This window comes from Antedon bifida, chromosome 4 (genome assembly GCF_963402885.1).
Source record: "Antedon bifida chromosome 4, ecAntBifi1.1, whole genome shotgun sequence".
Lineage (NCBI taxonomy): Eukaryota > Metazoa > Echinodermata > Crinoidea > Comatulida > Antedonidae > Antedon > Antedon bifida.
Window position 1 is genome coordinate 10,375,618 of NC_136229.1, and position 17,202 is coordinate 10,392,819.

At 31.9% G+C, this 17,202-nt stretch overlaps 1 protein-coding gene and 2 non-coding genes across 4 annotated transcripts in view; 1 reads left to right on the forward strand and 2 right to left on the reverse strand.

Annotated features, from left to right (window-relative positions):
- The first annotated feature begins 1,499 nt into the window (after nucleotides 1-1,499).
- Nucleotides 1,500-15,925, forward strand: LOC144840085 (dnaJ homolog subfamily B member 6-like). Of its 2 annotated transcripts, none has more exons than XM_078695749.1 (10): nucleotides 1,500-1,640; nucleotides 5,527-5,604; nucleotides 6,329-6,438; nucleotides 8,331-8,366; nucleotides 8,814-8,945; nucleotides 9,242-9,332; nucleotides 9,716-9,766; nucleotides 13,203-13,316; nucleotides 13,872-14,274; nucleotides 14,611-15,925. In XM_078695749.1, exons 2-9 carry the CDS (start codon nucleotides 5,540-5,542, stop codon nucleotides 13,966-13,968), a joined length of 696 nt encoding a protein of 231 aa, XP_078551875.1. In that variant the 5' UTR covers nucleotides 1,500-1,640; nucleotides 5,527-5,539; the 3' UTR covers nucleotides 13,969-14,274; nucleotides 14,611-15,925. The 2 variants fall into 2 exon arrangements, with proteins under 2 accessions (XP_078551875.1, XP_078551876.1); XM_078695750.1 differs by lacking the exon at nucleotides 9,716-9,766 and adding an exon at nucleotides 12,618-12,662.
- A 1,105-nt stretch (nucleotides 15,926-17,030) lies between these two features.
- Nucleotides 17,031-17,102, reverse strand: Trnap-cgg (transfer RNA proline (anticodon CGG)). Its single transcript has one exon. It is a non-coding gene; the product is annotated as a tRNA-Pro (tRNA).
- An 87-nt stretch (nucleotides 17,103-17,189) lies between these two features.
- Trnap-agg (transfer RNA proline (anticodon AGG)) overlaps nucleotides 17,190-17,202 on the reverse strand; it is a 72-nt gene continuing 59 nt past the window's right edge. Inside the window, exon 1 of the tRNA in view lies at nucleotides 17,190-17,202. This exon is cut by the window's right edge and continues 59 nt beyond it. This is a non-coding gene — a tRNA (tRNA-Pro).

Genomic DNA, 17,202 nt, shown 5'->3' on the forward strand with positions numbered 1-17,202 from the left:
CGCGCGCTCATGCTAATCGTCGTTATGTGTAACTTCAACTTTCTTTAATATTTTTCCATTCATGTTCAAACAATGCGACATTAATATCAATGCGACATTATCAATATCAATCGACTTTTAAATCTTGAACCAAGTAAAGAACGAGAGTACATTGGAAATTATTCTAAAAAATTGCATGATCTGTACTTTTAAATTATCAAAAAAGATATTTGTCAATAATAAAAATATAGATAAAATAAATTGCATGCGTAGAATTCCTCACATCGCGCACCTAATTTAGCGCTCCACACATAGCAACAACGCGCAAGCATTTTATTATTAGCCGGCCTTACGTTTATACTTTTTAGCTAGTCTATGCCCTAGGTCTAAGCCTATTATTATCTTTTGTTTATTTTTTGTTTGGTTGAAAAAATTATTATTACAAATAATTAACAAATTGTTTATTGTTTTTATTATAACTATCTGTAGATTCACGATTCCCAGGCCTCTCTGGTGTGTTACATACAAATCGCGTAAACAAGTATCGCGAGCGCGCAGATGTTCTCACTGAGCAACGAAAGAAAACAAGAGAGGATCTCTCGGCACCCAGGACTAGCATCAAATGTTTCTTTTTGAACGAATGATCACCGTTAAATTGAATAAACAATATAATATCTCATCTGGAACTACATTAACAATAATTTAACTATCAACTTACCAAGTGGACAGTAGTCGCGTTCTCCTTACAGCAGAGCATTTATAGCAAAGAGATATAGCAATACGTTTGTTCCTCAAAAAGAAAAGTAAAATGTGAAATAATATAACATACGCAGTAAACATACGTAACCAAGTAACCCACATATAAACTTGCGCGCTTTTCATCAGCACATGCGCAAAGGCTATAGTCTTTGTAATAAAGCGCGATTACGTAACTTCAACTATAGTTTGACAACTTCTAACTAATTTCTTTATATTTCTTTTTTGAAAATGAAATAATTACAATTAGTAGGCTATCCGTTTTAAACGTTGATCAATCTTTTGTATTGATACAAAACATGTAAAATTACTATTATTTTTTTTCCTTTTTTTATTAAATTAAATGTTTATCCTTAATTAAAATTCAGGAAAGTAATATTTAGCCTATCGTGTGCGTCCCCTCAATAAACATCAGTGTGCCAAATGTGAGCATGTACCAATCATCGGCTTCGGATCGGAGGAGAAAATTGAGTAGCATTAATAATAATAATATAGATTATTATTGTTAGTATGTTACTGTAATTATTAAATAAAAGAAGAAACCCCAATCCAGTTCTTTATCATCATCATACATAACATTATATTAAATATTTTTTTATTATTAAAAACAAACAAATGACAATTTCAAAACAGTCCTTTTCCGAGAATTGTCGAGTTTTGCCGAACCCGCTTTCGGGAAAACCCGCTGCCGCTCGCCGCCGGGGGAATAAACCGACATTGTTTACATTTTTTTAAATAAAGTTTATTAACCGCGCCACCAGTCATCCGTGACGGTAGAAGAAAACTGTAAATAAACATTATTTTTCTAGAACATTCTGTTTATCAAAGTACATAAAAGTGATACCAGCTTATGCCTGAATTAATCAAGCTACAAACTGGCCTATAATTACGAAATAACTTGATTTGTTGGTAGTATTTTGACAGTGAGTTTTGCACGTATCCTTCTTCAGAGTGTTTGTTTTAGGCCTACTACTAGCTAGGCCTACTGTAGTAGTAGTTGTTTTACAGGAGTGTAGAGTGCGTCGTGTGTATTGGGCCCTAGAGTACTAGTTAGTAGTAGTCAGGCTAGAGTGGCCTATCTAGGGGCCTAGGCATACTAGATAGGTCTAGCCTAGCTATTAGTAGTCCGACTACTCTAGAGAGGGCATAGCCTAATAAATAAATAATGAATAAATAATGTGTTGACTGAGTTGAATTGAGTTCTACGTACTACTACTCTACTAGTTAGGCCTAGCTCCCTGAATCCTGTTTTCCTAGTGTAGCCTAGCCTAGTAGTAATAACTAGGGTGAACCGTAAACTAGGCCTAGATGCCTATTCTAGGCCTATATTCTTTCAAACCATTCATGACATACTTAATTATAGAGATAGGCCTACTAGTAGGGGTTTACGATGAAATCGGTCGCGTCTGAAATCGGTCGCGTCTGAAATCGGTCGCGATAAAATCAACTTCCGGTATTTTGTATGGCGCGCCGCTAGAGCTATACTTTTGATGAAATCGGTCGCGTTTGAAATCGGTCGCGCTATTTTGTATGGATCGAGCGGGATGCATTGCTAGAGCGGGATATACAGTACATTTTTCGTTTATAATTGATATTTTTTAGGAACTAGATTATTTATGTGGATATTTTTTACTTGGTTAATAAATATTTATTATCAATCATTAAATTATTTTTTTTTTTGTATTTCATAGGTCTCGGAGAAGGACTGTGTCTGTTCAAAATGGCCATTTCTAAACACGTTTAAATATTATATTAGGCATAATGTTATATTAGGCATATAATAATTTACCTCTATTTATAATGTACTGTAATTAATATATTATATAGAGAATATACGTCTGTCGTGTCTTTTATTATGCAAACAATTACGTAAAAGAGAACAATTTATTTTAAAACAATAATTTTTACAATATAGCCCGTAAAGCCAGCGTATCCATTTTTATACTTATGCATACTGTGACAGATTATATCATATCCATGTCGTTAACAACATACTATTCGATCACCTTATTTTTATTTCTATTTTATTTCTCCGTTATGTAGGATAATATTAAATGTATAATGATTATTGTTGAGGCAAATTACGTGTATATTTTTATTTCTAATGTTTAAAATAGATTTTAGTAAAATGTGATCGTGCAGTACAGCTGTTTCCTCTAACAATACGCTATTTTGCGGGGTTTCCCCTTTTTAAAAAACACGCACTTGTTAGTGTGTCAAATCATGGACAAAAGTACGATCGTTGTCCATGGCGAGGTAAAGATGACGTCTATTACTAATAACCATCCATACGTTTGAAACGTCTATTAGGCCTCCTGCACGTGTTTTTGTGAAACGATCCAATGAGCTATAGATGCTCGACGCGATTATGAGATCATGTTCATTCATTCATTCATTCTTTATTTAGCCTTTAAAATCGAAATACATTTAAAACATAGGTAACCAAATCAAGACACGTGGAAATCTAAGGAGGCAAGGATAAGCAAAAGCAATTAAAATCGCTGTAGTTCACAGGCTTGCTTATCCATAATAATTCCGAATAAAGCACTTTTTCTATAATTTGACGGTATGATTTATATATAATTTACGTATATACGTCGGCGATACTATAGATTTTAATTTGAATATCTTTTATTTCTTCATTTATAATAATCATTTAATGTAAATAATTAAGTAAGTGCAACTCAGTGTCTCACATTCATACCCCGTTCGTAAATATAAATGTTTAAATATCAGTGCAGATTACCTCTTTGAGAATCGTGTCCACCTTTATTATCCATACATTATTATTCTCACATCTATCATTGTACATCATAGTCCTACTGTAGGCCGGTAGATTGATTTATAACGGCATATCTATTTTTATACCTCCATGTACAGTATTATCTATATATTTTATTAATATCCTAAAACCATATGTAATTGTTTGCATTGCATAATAAAAGACACGACAGACGTATATTCTCTATATAATATATTATTTACAGTACATATAAATAGAGGTAAATTATTATATGCCTAATATAATATTTAAACGTGTTTAGAAATGGCCATTTTGAACAGACACAGTCCTTCTCCGAGACCTGTGAAATACAAAAAAAAAAATAATTTAATAGTTGACAATAAATATTTATTAACCAAATAAAAAATATCCACAAAAATAAACTAGTTCCTAAAAAATAGCAATTAAATCTATATAAACGAAAAATGTATATCCCGCTCGCGCGCTCGATCCATACAAAATAGCGCGACCGATTTCAAACGCGACCGATTTCAAACGCGACCGATATAATCAAAAGTATAGCTCTAGCGGCGCGCCATACAAAATACCGGAAGTTGATTTTATCGCGACCGATTTCAAACGCGACCGATTTCATCTGACACCCTAGTAGGCATCTATAATTTTTACAGTCCCCTAACTAGGCAATTAATAATGATATTGGTGACTCTTTGAAATCTGTTTTTTTAATTTAATTTTGATGCAAAATCAACCTAGGCCTACTGGTAATGAAATTGAGTGCTTAATCTACTAGGCCTACGCCTACTACGATTCTGCCCCCATGCTGAGATGTCAATAATAAAATGTACTTACCCTAAAATAAAATATCCGTCTATGCCTATGGCTTTAGACTCAGTAAAAACAATGGTCAAAACCGACATTTAGTGAGTAAAAGCCATATGATCAAAAGACAAAAGCATACACAAAAAGTTTCCCAAAAGAAATTAATCCTGACAGATTTTACCTGTTATCCTCAGTGCTACTTAGGCCTAAATATATCTGCTGGACCTGGATTAAGCTATGGGATGGTGTTTTGTTTTATTTTTTACCTCCGCCAAGGAGGTATATGTAATCGGTAGCGTGTGTTTGTTTGTTAGCAGGATTACTCAAAATGTAATTACAAGAATCTTTACCAAATTGAATATACAGATAGATATGTGGTCAAGGACCATTCCATTAAATTTTGGGACCATGGTCCCAATTCTGGACTACTTTTTAGTATACTTTTCAGACCTGCTAGTGTTAAAAGATAGGACAGAATTTTTCAAAAGCCGGAGAGCAGTCTTAAAGTAACAAGTAAACTGAAATTGCATTTTCTCGAGAACTACTTGTCCAAAAAACTTCATTTTTGTACAAGAGGCAAGAGTTATAATTTGTGATTTGTAATTTTAAAACATAATTTGATTTAATGTGCACGTTTTTTGATGCGATTGCGAGTAGTTTAAAAAACCTATTTTTTTTCAAATTCACTCGTTTGGTTTTCGCATTGCTGTTCTATTGTTAGTCAACTGAAGCTATTGTTAATTGAAAGGCTTTTTACATAACCATTACAGCAAACTCGCATACACATGCTTGTAGTGAAATTAGCCTAAACCACAAACAGCATTAATTAAGACACACACAAATATATATATTTTTTTGTTTTAACCGGAGAAATCTTATGTAGGAGAATTTTACAGTAGGCGAAGGTATGCACTCTCAGAGTGGCTTTCTAGTTTTATATTGAAATTAGTCCTACTAAACATCAAGCCGATTTTCCACTAGGCGAATTTGTTCGCGTGAATCAAAAGCGTCAGCTTATACGCATGCGTATTCATGTTTCCATCTTCCAAATCCTTTTCTATGCATGCATATTAGCGTATTAACAAATTTCCCTAGTGGAAATTCGGCTTAAATGAATCAAATTTCTAGGACAAAATGGTAACATGTATTAAAGAACACATGATGTATATTTCACTATAATTAAAAGTTAAAATAATACAAATTTGATTTTGCATTATTTATTTCTTTAGATACTGTCAAACAATGCCGGACTATTACCAAGTTCTCAGCGTTAATCGAGATGCAACTGCAGATGATATCAAGAAAGCGTAAGTACTATGCACATAGATGTTAAGTTCTATTTTTTCGGCAACATTGGTCGCTGTCAAATTGTGATGAAATAGATTTGAAAAAAACTGCGAGTACACTTAGGTAATTAAGCCCAATTACCTGAAGTTTCCTGATGAACATTCATAATGATGAATTCATGAATGATTTCTCGTCTAATATTAAATAGAACATTATCCAAAACAAATATTAGGGAACTTTCGCAGGAGCATGTCAACGCTATTTCCCAACATCTGCGCATGCGCAAGCATTATGGAAAACTGTAGTTATGTGCGTTGTGAACCTTATTCTGAAAAATAGCGTCAAGAGTATCGAAACATGGAATGAATCATTATTAATTTCTGCAAAATAATTAAGAAAACAAATGGTAAATTTAAAGTTTAATGTTTTTAATTTAAAGCTAAACAAGAAATGTTCATCGCAATATCCTACAGTATATATCACCTATGCATGATTAAATATGCCCAGTTAGGCCCAAGTTATTCCATGATTTGTTTTAAATGAGCGGCATATTTTGCATGCGTGACACATTGTGTTCTACACTTCCCAACAAAGCGTGAAATCAAAACGAACAAGTACATTAACGTACTGTTCGCTGAAAAAAAAATTTATGCAAATAACTAGAATATTGACAGCATCGGTTAAAGTTAATGGTTACGTGCTCCTGCGAAAAAAAATAAAAATAAATATGGTTTTTCTTTTCAGATATCGTAAATTAGCCTTGAAATGGCATCCAGATAAGAATCCATCAAACAAAGAAGAGGCTAATAATAAATTCAAAGAAGTGTCAGCAGCTTATGAAGTATTATCTGATGGTAAATTACTGTTTCTCTGATCTGCACACATTTAGCCAACATGATTTATGTTCAGGATCTAAAATTTAAGATGTATGAAAAAAAAATGTAGAAAAATAGAGGAAAACATTCGTACAAATGCCTTTAACCTTGTATAGAATTATTAACTTGCAAAATGGTACAAACAACCTCAAAAGCAAAACAAGAAAAATTACCCCTCCACAGACGTTACCAGGCTATTCTTGGCCTAGACCCAATAATACTAATAGCCGATACCAAAACCAAAAATAGCCTCGTAAAAATTAAGCCATGTTGGCATTTGCGCTTCTTCGTGTTCAATGCTTGGATCATCATTTGCAAAAAGTTGCGGGAAATTGTGTGAAATGCATGCAAAATTGCCATCTCCTCACATTATATACTGGTAAACAATGTTGTAAACAACTTTATGCGTACCATGGACTTCCTTGAATTGTAATACACAGATCAGATAAGAAGATATACTTTTTGGACTTTGGTTCATATGATTCAAGAAATCAAAATTGAAAAAATAGAAATATAATTGTTCAAACCAGTTTTAATTCATTTTGTAATCAGACATACTGTTTACGAAAACCTCTTAAAATGTGGTACACAATGCGAGTATCATACTTATTACTTAATTTGTTAAAACAGTATACCGGTATTAGTTATTACATTTGTTGGATGTTGGACTACTGATCGATGTGAGTTTTAATTACAAAGATTAAAATAGAGGACATTTATTGATTTGTTTGTATAGAAGGTTATCTCAGAACAAACATTACAATTAAAGGATAACATCACATTAGTTATCTGTTTCATAGTATTATTGTACATCATTCTTCATAATCATTGGTAAATACATTTAAGGCTATGTTCACATTGTTGGAGTTATCGCATAAGTTGATAGAGCAGCATACAACGCTGATGATTAAATTATAAACGAGGGTACAGTGGTGTAATGTTTATCACTCATAAAAGGCCTCCAATGCTGGATAGTTGCAATTGGGACTGCCCATGCTGTAGGGCCTGAGCTCTGAGGCCCTGGGTTTAGCCAATGAGCGCTTATAGCCACTGCATGGCACAAATCACAAAACTTTTCGTCACAATGGAAGTTTTGTCTTTTAGGATGCTTCATGTTTGAAAAAAAACATTCTGTATAGATAGAAATAGAACGCTGAAAACATTACATAGTTTCCAACCAAAAAATAACCAGCCTACTGGACTTAATAGTAACTCATACAAACTTCTTCCCTTTCATGTCATACTGTACATCTACCACCAAACTGCACTCATTTGTGTGTCCGTCAGGTGGGGTTCAGCGTTTTAAGGCATATTTCATACATTAAAACACTGTACAATCATAATATTTGTTAGCGTTTTAGGCTAAAACTCTATTGGTATTAACAGGGCCTAACTATTAGGATTTCATAACATATGTTGCATCCTGATTAACTTATTTAAGTGTTATTTAAAGATATCTATCAAAATGATAACATTTTCTGGCACTGATTGTAAGAAAATATCTTCACCCTAGCAGGTGGATCATGTTTATATATATCTAGGGTTAAGTAGGTTTAATTTGACCAGCTGTTATCAAAATAATATTTACCTGTTATTCTGTAGAATTGTTGCTATAATTTACCCCATGCAATGTTACAAAGGCTGACCAAGGTGGGCCACATAATCTATTAATGCCTTTCACAATTTTGGTAATATCAATAACCACTATATCATCAGCTGTTTCTGTAAACTACAACTGAACCTGGGTTGGGTTATAGCCAATGCATAATAAGATAGTAGCTGGCAGATAACTTAAAAATTCCAAATCAACATAATAGCATATAAAATATAATACTTTAGTTTACACAATATGATTTTTTTTGGTATTTCAGCAAAGAAAAGAGAAATTTATGACAATGGTGGACGAGGTATACTTTCTTTTATTATTTATACTTATAGTATAGAAGCGATACCCAGAACCCACTCTAGAGAAGTTTAATGTACCCTCCAATTATAGTTTATTTTTTATACATCATTACCCTAACCCGATCTTCTTTTGCCCCATTATTACATAGGAATGATTACATACTGCAGCTTATTATGGACCTTTCATCTTTTGTAATAATATATTGGTAAAATGATTCTTAACTAAAATTATCAAAGAGACAACTTATGTATCTTTGAAGAATATGCTAATAGCATTGTTTTTTTTTTTATCCTACTTTTTTCTGTATACTTGTTGCACATCTCATTGAGACTGTGCCTCTGATATAAAAGAGATTCAATCAAGTTGATTTCAGATAGAATTTTAAATACCATAATGTACCTTCCGATAATTTCTGTTACAATGACTCTCTCTCTCTTTTTTTTTTTAGATTTTGATTTCAATGAATTCAATAATTTTAACAACTTTGGACATCACCAAGGATTTGCATATCAGTTCAGCCGTCCAGAAGATATTTTCAGAGACTTTTTTGGAACAGATGACCCGTTCTCAGCCTTTTTCGGTATGTGTTGTCTTTCATAACTTTATTGGAAAGAATAGAATTTGAAAAAGAAACTCAACTTATTTATCAACCCTTTAGCATACTGAGAGTTATTGTCATATAAGGATTGGTAAAGCCATCGTTTGGTTGAAACCCATAGTGTGGTTGTCACCCATAGTTTACAGTTTAGTTGCCACCCATTTTCAAGATTACTTATGTTCTTAAATACATTTTTATTTATAATATTGAATGCTTTAGTTCCTTAATAAAAAATATGATGAATAACAAAATTAAAATGTGTCATGGTTTTATTTTAGAATCGTCTCGGTCAAGGAACCCAGCCCACGGAAGCATGTTCCAAGATGGCTTTGCCTCAGCTGGGTTTGGTTCTTTTGGTGGTTTCGGCGGGTAAGTAAAAAGCTTGATATTCATCACCATGTTTAATGTTAAGTTGTAAATTTATGTATTAAAAAATTATGTAAAACGAAGTATGATGTGATGAATTTAAAAAAAAAATTGTTGTTAACTTTATTTTGGCACTCACCAATATGTCATCACTACACATATTTTTCTAGAAAACAGGTGTTTTGTATCCTCATGTAGAAAAGTGAATCTATAAATCAAAATAACCTTTCTAGATGGGATTGTAGAGGAGAGGGGGTATGAAGTGGAGAGATACATTTTTGTAAGGGGACACACCCTGAACTTAAACCTTTTTTTTCTATTGGCTATAGTGGCAGTAGCAGCAACAGTAATATTTAGTTGAATGAAATATGTGATTATCTTTTCAGCGGCCCATTCTTTCCACCAAATATGGGCTTGTTAACAATTCCTCAAAAAGGGTATGTTGCAGTGATTGCATGGGTGTAGCTACCAAAACTTAGAGTTCACTCATGATAATTTGTGAATTTAAAATGAAGTGAAAATTACACATACTAATATAATCTGTTTCCTGTCATGTTAAATGTTCATAAATAAATAATTTTAGAAACTGTTATTTATATATTATGAAGTATGTATGTTATTTGTTTTTAGTACCACACTGATAACAGGTAAATTATGCCCCTTCCAAATTGATATTATGGAAATAATATAGTGGGTATAAATTGTGTTTTTTAAAGATGTATTGTCCCTTGAAACACAAAAATTTCAAAAAAATAAAAAAATAAAGATTTCGAAAAGAAGTGGGTCATTTTGGAGTATCATAATAGTTATTAACTTTCACCAAAAATTAGTCGAAAAAAAAATCATTTAACTAAAATACAGACGTTTTTTTCAAAAAATAACTTTGACTTTCAGTCAAAGTTTTCGAGCAAAACATATCTCATAATGCAACGTGCTTGTTTAGTTACTCTGTATGCATTCATAAAACTTCCTCGCGATCTGTGTGAAAACACCTTCTCAACCGTGACGAGTTGTAAACAATCCTAATTAGCATCATGCATAATGCATACTCTTAGTTTGAAATCTTTGTTTACTATCGCTCGCGACGATTTTCTAGACGAAATGTAATCAAAATAATGTACCTGTTCATTACGTAAACTTGTTGTTTTTGGCTCGAATTTTCGACTTAAAGTGAATAACTTTAATATTACTTTGATATGGCCAATTTAAATTTAGAATATATTTTGACCTTCATTTTTTGTGTTTCAAGGGACAATACATCTTTAACCTAGGTGGGGTATTTTTATCCAAGTCAGTGTGATGTATGTTAGATAACTACAGACTCTGTAGTACTCTATGGTGTTGTATTAGTTAACTAACTCTTTCCCATTTAGAATTAGCCATCCATTTTCTAACAAGGTATCAGTCACTATCAACAGGTGTACTAATCGTCTAATTAGTTTATGTTTAAATCTATCTGCCACTAGGCAAATTTACTTTGCGAATCCAATGTTTTTGCAGAGAAAAAATTGGCGCTTCCCTTTTATTTATTATTTTTATTTATACATGCATATGCTGACGCTTTAAATTTGCACAAATAAATTTACCTTAACAAACAAACAGGCTTAGAATAGAAGAGTAGATTAATCACAGTGTGTACAACAATCACAAATTAACCAATTTAGTACCAATATATTATTTGAATGTACTTCCCATACTCATTTCCTTCAAATTTATTTTTTTAATAGCCAATATGGATACATGGTCCAGATGGGAGGGTAATTTTAGAAACAATTTTTGAAAATAACTATTATTCATTTGTTTTGTTGTTCACTTGGGAAATGATGATAATTGTGTTTTTTTAGGTACAGTACAGTAGGCTTATGTCCACATGGAACTGAAAAGAATTTGCTCATTAGAAATTAAATGTGTCAATGTGAAGCGATTTCAATTGGACACAGCTGAACTATGTCATAGAGTGTGAACTAGATAATTTAGGTCAGCATATGTGCTCGTACACACCTTAAATTTGATTGACTGCATTTCAGTTTGAGATTTATGTCTAAAAATCTGTTTGCTGATATAGTATGCATCTTCAATTACTATTTACTGTTATGTGCTTAATAACAGTATTTTATTTTCAAAACTGACAACTTTTTTTACACTCTTTAATAGCACAATTTAACCTCTCAATATAAATTTGACAAATCAAAAAGATAATGCTTTTATACTTTTATGAGAATGAATTATAACAAAATTGTTAATTCTTATAAAATTTAGTAAAAGCAATTATAAATTAAGTTATTCAGATTTGCATTATCTTTACAATACATTAATTACATTTAACATACTAAAAAAGGTATTTTTTATGTGAGGGTATATTGTTTTTTAATCCTTTAAAAGTTATTATTTGATATTGTACAGAGGAAATCGTTGATGCTTGTACAGTATGTTTTATATTAGGATTTTTTTTTTGATTAAACACAAATTCACACAAAAACTATACTTGATTTTACTACTATGGCCAGAATATACTGTAGAAAGAAAAATACTTGTAATTAGAATTTAAAAATTGCGAAAGATTGTCTGAAAGAAACTTTTTATATATGATTACTTCAACATATCCTGACCCATCCCCTTCAATTATTACTAACACATCTCTGTAACTTTTGTTTCTTCATTTCAAAAACACTTCAAAAGAACATAAAGTACAATTATTATAAAATTAGTTTGTACATAATGTGATTAGTTTTTCACAGGGTTCAATGCATTCAAAAAATCCTAGAAAAGAACTTGGAATAATATAAAAGTTATTAAGGGAAAAGGTAACATTCAATTCTTGACACCTGTATGATGACCTGTTCTAGATTTGATTTCCAAAACACTTACTTTTAGGTTTACTATACTGTAGTTCTTGTTTTGTCCAATACAAGGTCTTGTTTTGGGCAATTTTCCAATTTTTGTTAGAAAAGGATTCTTCCTTCCAAGAATAATAATTTTAAGTTAAACAACAATAGCTGGAAAATGTGTTTGAACCCTGTTGAAGATTTATATTTAGTAGTGAGATTTTGATTTGCGACGACCTAAGAACTGCCCATTGATACCTGTATGTCTTCAGGGAATCTAACAATTAACAAACTGAATAGAGTGAGGGACCATGTCCCAACTTCCTCACATGCCAACAATGAATTAACATGACCTAAACTTGTCCGTTTGTCGTCGCAAATTGTAAGCTCGCAAATTGTGTGCTGATTTTGTATGGCTTTGTAGTAATGTTACTAACTCATCTTATTTTGCATGCTTCATTAGTTTTGACACTGACAGCTCATTTCACAATCAAGGAATGGGTTCAAGGTATGTTTCATTTGATTATATAATGATAAGGAAAGACCTAATACAAAATATTTGTTTGCTGTAAAGTGTAAATGTATTATTGTTAGGCTCAGGGCCAGTTTCTGCTGAAATAAACTTTAAACATTATGTTGATCAAGCTGCTCCTTTTAATTCACACTATGTAAAGATAGCAACTTGATCTAATTGGCACAAACTATTAGACATTCACTCGGAGTAAAAAAAAATAGAAATTACTGCATTACATCAAGCCATCTCCACTTCAATTGTTTCCAATGTCCTATAATGTGCTAAGTATACATGTTGAACAATACTGTCGTTTGTATTACAAGAAACCTAAACATTAATTTATGGGTTTTTATGTTCTACAGTAGAATTTACTTTTGTTCTTTTAACTTTAAAATGCTGCTGTTTAAGACGAAATCAATGGATTTGTACCATCAACTTTTAATTGAAATTTTTATTTTAAAATAAATTTACAATATTTATCTAAAATTTATATTTAAAATGGCATTTCATAATGATTTCTTTTTATATAAATAGCTTTTCAGCATTCTCAAGTACATCTTCATTTGGAAATGTGGGTAATGGCGGATCTCGGAGGTCTTCTTCAACATCAATAAAGACAGTTAATGGAAAAAGAATTAAAACTACAAAGTATGCTTCATTTTTCTTCTCTGCTTTTCAGTTTAACAGCAGTCACTATCCATACCCACTAGTGAATGTTTGTGGGTTGAATAAAGAAAACATTTTCATGAGTTGAAAGATTGACTGTTCTATTCAATGATGCCAATTTCAACAACAGAATAGAAAGATTGAAAATCTTTTAGCCATTCAATAAATATAAAATATTTGTCATTGAGCATAGTAATATTCATTCCTACAAAAAGCTAATGTGCAATATTACCTTTAATTGTTGAAATTGGAGAAAATAATGCACTGCATTTTTTAATATGAAAATCAACCAATTTCAAAGATACATTTAGGTATCTAAATTGATACCTAATTGATTTAATGAATAAACTATGGACTTCGTAGAAACTTTGTTCCCTGTAAGGGATCTGGTTTAAAAGTCCCACCAACAATTGATGACCAATTGTAAAATGATCTAATCTACCACATGGTTTTATGGTTTTTCACTGATGACTGTGAATGAAGAATTGTGTTTTTGTTTTCTCACCAATCTAATTTTTGTATTCTCTTTTAATTCAGAGTTATACAAGATGGTAACGAAACTATTACAGTTGAAGAAAATGGAGTTTTGAAATCTAGAGTTGTCAATGGTCAACAACAAGCACTTGGATATTAATCATTTGCATCCCATTTGTATACTACACATGTGTCTTACATATTTGTATTGTAAATAATCAAATCAAATATATTTCGAATTTCAAAATGAATTAAAAAACAAACAATTTAAGGCGAAATTTACATCTAAGAAGCCTACAATGATGATCTAATATTGATTTATTAATAATAAATAAATATTACAGAGAAAAATAATTATTAAAATAAATCCAGTTTTAATGACATATACTCTTACTATTATAAAAAAGGTTTTGATTTGGGATGGTAGACCATGGAGTACTATTTATTACTCCATGGGTAGACAAACGTTGAAACACTGGTTCTCGTCAGATCACCAAAGTTAAGCGACGTTGGGCCTGGTTAGAGCTTGGATGGGAGACCATCTGGGAATATCGGGTGCTGTATATGGAGCTGGGGTCCTGTTAGGCATTTGAAATCAGCATTGCTGACTCTTATGGCAGCCCCTGCATCTTAGTATCTGCCTTTTCTCTGGTGAAGGTGGGCACTGGACGAGAGAAGCCCTTGATCAAGGTTAGGACCAATCAAGGTGCTTTAAACAGTCCTGGCTTTGTTTGTATCAAACCTGTTAGTGGCGGTAATTATCGCTGTTGATTTCGCTTGAATAAAATAAATTAAAAAAAAGGAGGAATGATATATCCATAAACAGAATGGTGTATACTGAATTCACAGAATAATATTTGGTATAAAATTACCATCTCCTTTACCTACAATCCCAAAACAAAACCATTATTTACAATAAACAATGAACACATTCTACCAAATTACTACAACAAAACCTTTGTTTGTGTGAAATGTCATAACTACACCCAGATCAGTATGTACATATTATATTATGTTTACAAAATTATATCATAACTTGCTTTTACTTAAAACAACGTTTTGCTGCGAGGTTGAAAGGTTTTATTTTCTGTTGTTGGTTGCATTGGCTATACAGTACCAATGGGTTGTGTTTATAGCTGTAATCTGTTTTTCTGTGAATAATTAAATGTAAGGTCTTGTTTTGTAAAGGCCAGGTGCTAATAGAGTCGAATTAGATAGTACTTTTATCATTTGACCAAAAGTGTTTTGATGAATAGTTTGGTGCCTGCTTAATATGTATACATTGTTCTTTTACAGGTGAAAAAAAACGTTTGCATAATGATACAATTATTTTTAATTATTCATATTTAAATTGAATGTTAAGATATTGTTTTGCAACTGTTGTTTTATCACTTAAAAAAATATAGGTTAGTATATATATAATATAGGCAATTCAAAGTGGATTGTCATTATATAGTATTTGAACTTATGATCCAACTTATTTGGGATTTTCGAAATTGTCAGTGAAGTGATTGATCTGTTATGTAAATTGTAATAGTCAATATTTTGAATGTACTATGTTTATTGTTATATAACAATCGTGTAATTTACACTAGTGAACACAAAAAGTCACAGTTTGGCTGTCCTGGTCCAGAATGGGAATCCTGATCCGGATTTGCTCCAAAATTGAATGGAGTCTTCTATGACCATATCTATCTATAATAAAATTGGTGAAGATTCAACAGATCTGACGTCATCCTGCTAACAGACAAACGCACAAACAAACGAACGGACACATCGCAAAAATAACCTCATTAGTGGAGGTGATTATACCACACAGTTTTTGTTTTTGACTTCGCAATGCTGCTTAAGCTCTGTCTACACTATCAAACTAGTTTGACAAAAAAGTGTTCTGTACCCAAATATGTTAGTGATATGACATCATCATGTCCATGGGCACGTCACATGTTTTTGTCACATAAAATTTGATCACATGTTTTTGTCACATAAATTTGATAGTGTAGACAGACCTTTATACTGAAATTAGATTTTCCATCCCTGATTTTTTTTTCACACTAATTTATATTTTACCTAGAAAGAACATTTATTTATAAATATAAAATAATATATTTAATTAATCTGATTATTGTGATTTGTATGTTTAATGAAATATTTATGTTTGAATTGTATGTAATTATGTTCAGTTGTTTATGCTGCACAAAATGTGATGTCATATCACTACCATATTTGGGCATATTACACTCTTTTTGATAGCGTAGACCGAGCTTTGTAATGTTTAGTTTGCTGTTCTCATGCTGTCATTGTAATCTGGCAAAAATAAAATACGGGTGCAACGTAGCCATGAGTGAAATCTTCGGAAACTTAATCTTAACCTTAATTTTATGATTTTTTTTAATGAATTTCAAAATCGGAGTATACTTGTGTACCTTCTAATTAATGTTATTAAAACTATTTCAACCCACTTTTAAAGGGTCTAACATATATAGCAAAATTGTAAAGATGGTAAGGCGTTTGTGTACTCAACAATAGGCCTATGTATAGTGGTAAGGCGTTTGTGTACTCAACAATAGGCCTATGTATAATTTATGTTTGCTTTTATTTAATATTAATATTATTATTAGGCATATTATTATGACTTTTTTACGCGGCCATTAAAAACTTGAGTTTGTTTCGAAATGTATAATAAATAATTTATGTTGGATGTATAGTTTGTAATCCACATTTTATTTCACTTATTATAATTAATAATATCATAAAGTGTACAGTTTTTGTTTTGTTTATTTTGATTAGTAAACACGTGTGGATTTTAAAGGGGAAACGAATTGACTAATAATATTTATTTAAAAGTACCATTAATACTATTAAAATAAGTGTATTTAATACTTATTAAAATAGGGTTTATCCGTGAGTCGAACCTATGGCTTACCTTATCATGACAGTAAATGTATTTCGTTTTCGTTGTTTACGAACAATGCAACATTTGAACAATTAAATAAATCAGGAATCGCCAGGGGTCTCTCGCACCTACCGAAACCAGCCCTCTACTCGTGGTAAAGTGGATTTTATAATTCTTGACGAGAAACTACCCGGGACCTCTCGCAACCAAAGCGCGAATCATGCCACGAGACCAACGAGCCCTCTACGCTTTGTTTACTCGTGGTAAAGTGGATTTTATCATTCTTGACGAGAAAGTACCAAGCTTAAAATTATATCAATTTAGCAGGGCTCGTCCGGGAGTCGAACCCGGGACCTCACGCACCCGAAGCGAGAATCATACCACTAGACCAACGAACCACATACTGATTAGTGATTCTTGGTATAGTGGATTTCAATATGAATGTTTATGAGAAAGTTAAAATTGTTAAAAGTATGAATTCAATAGGGCTCGTCCGGG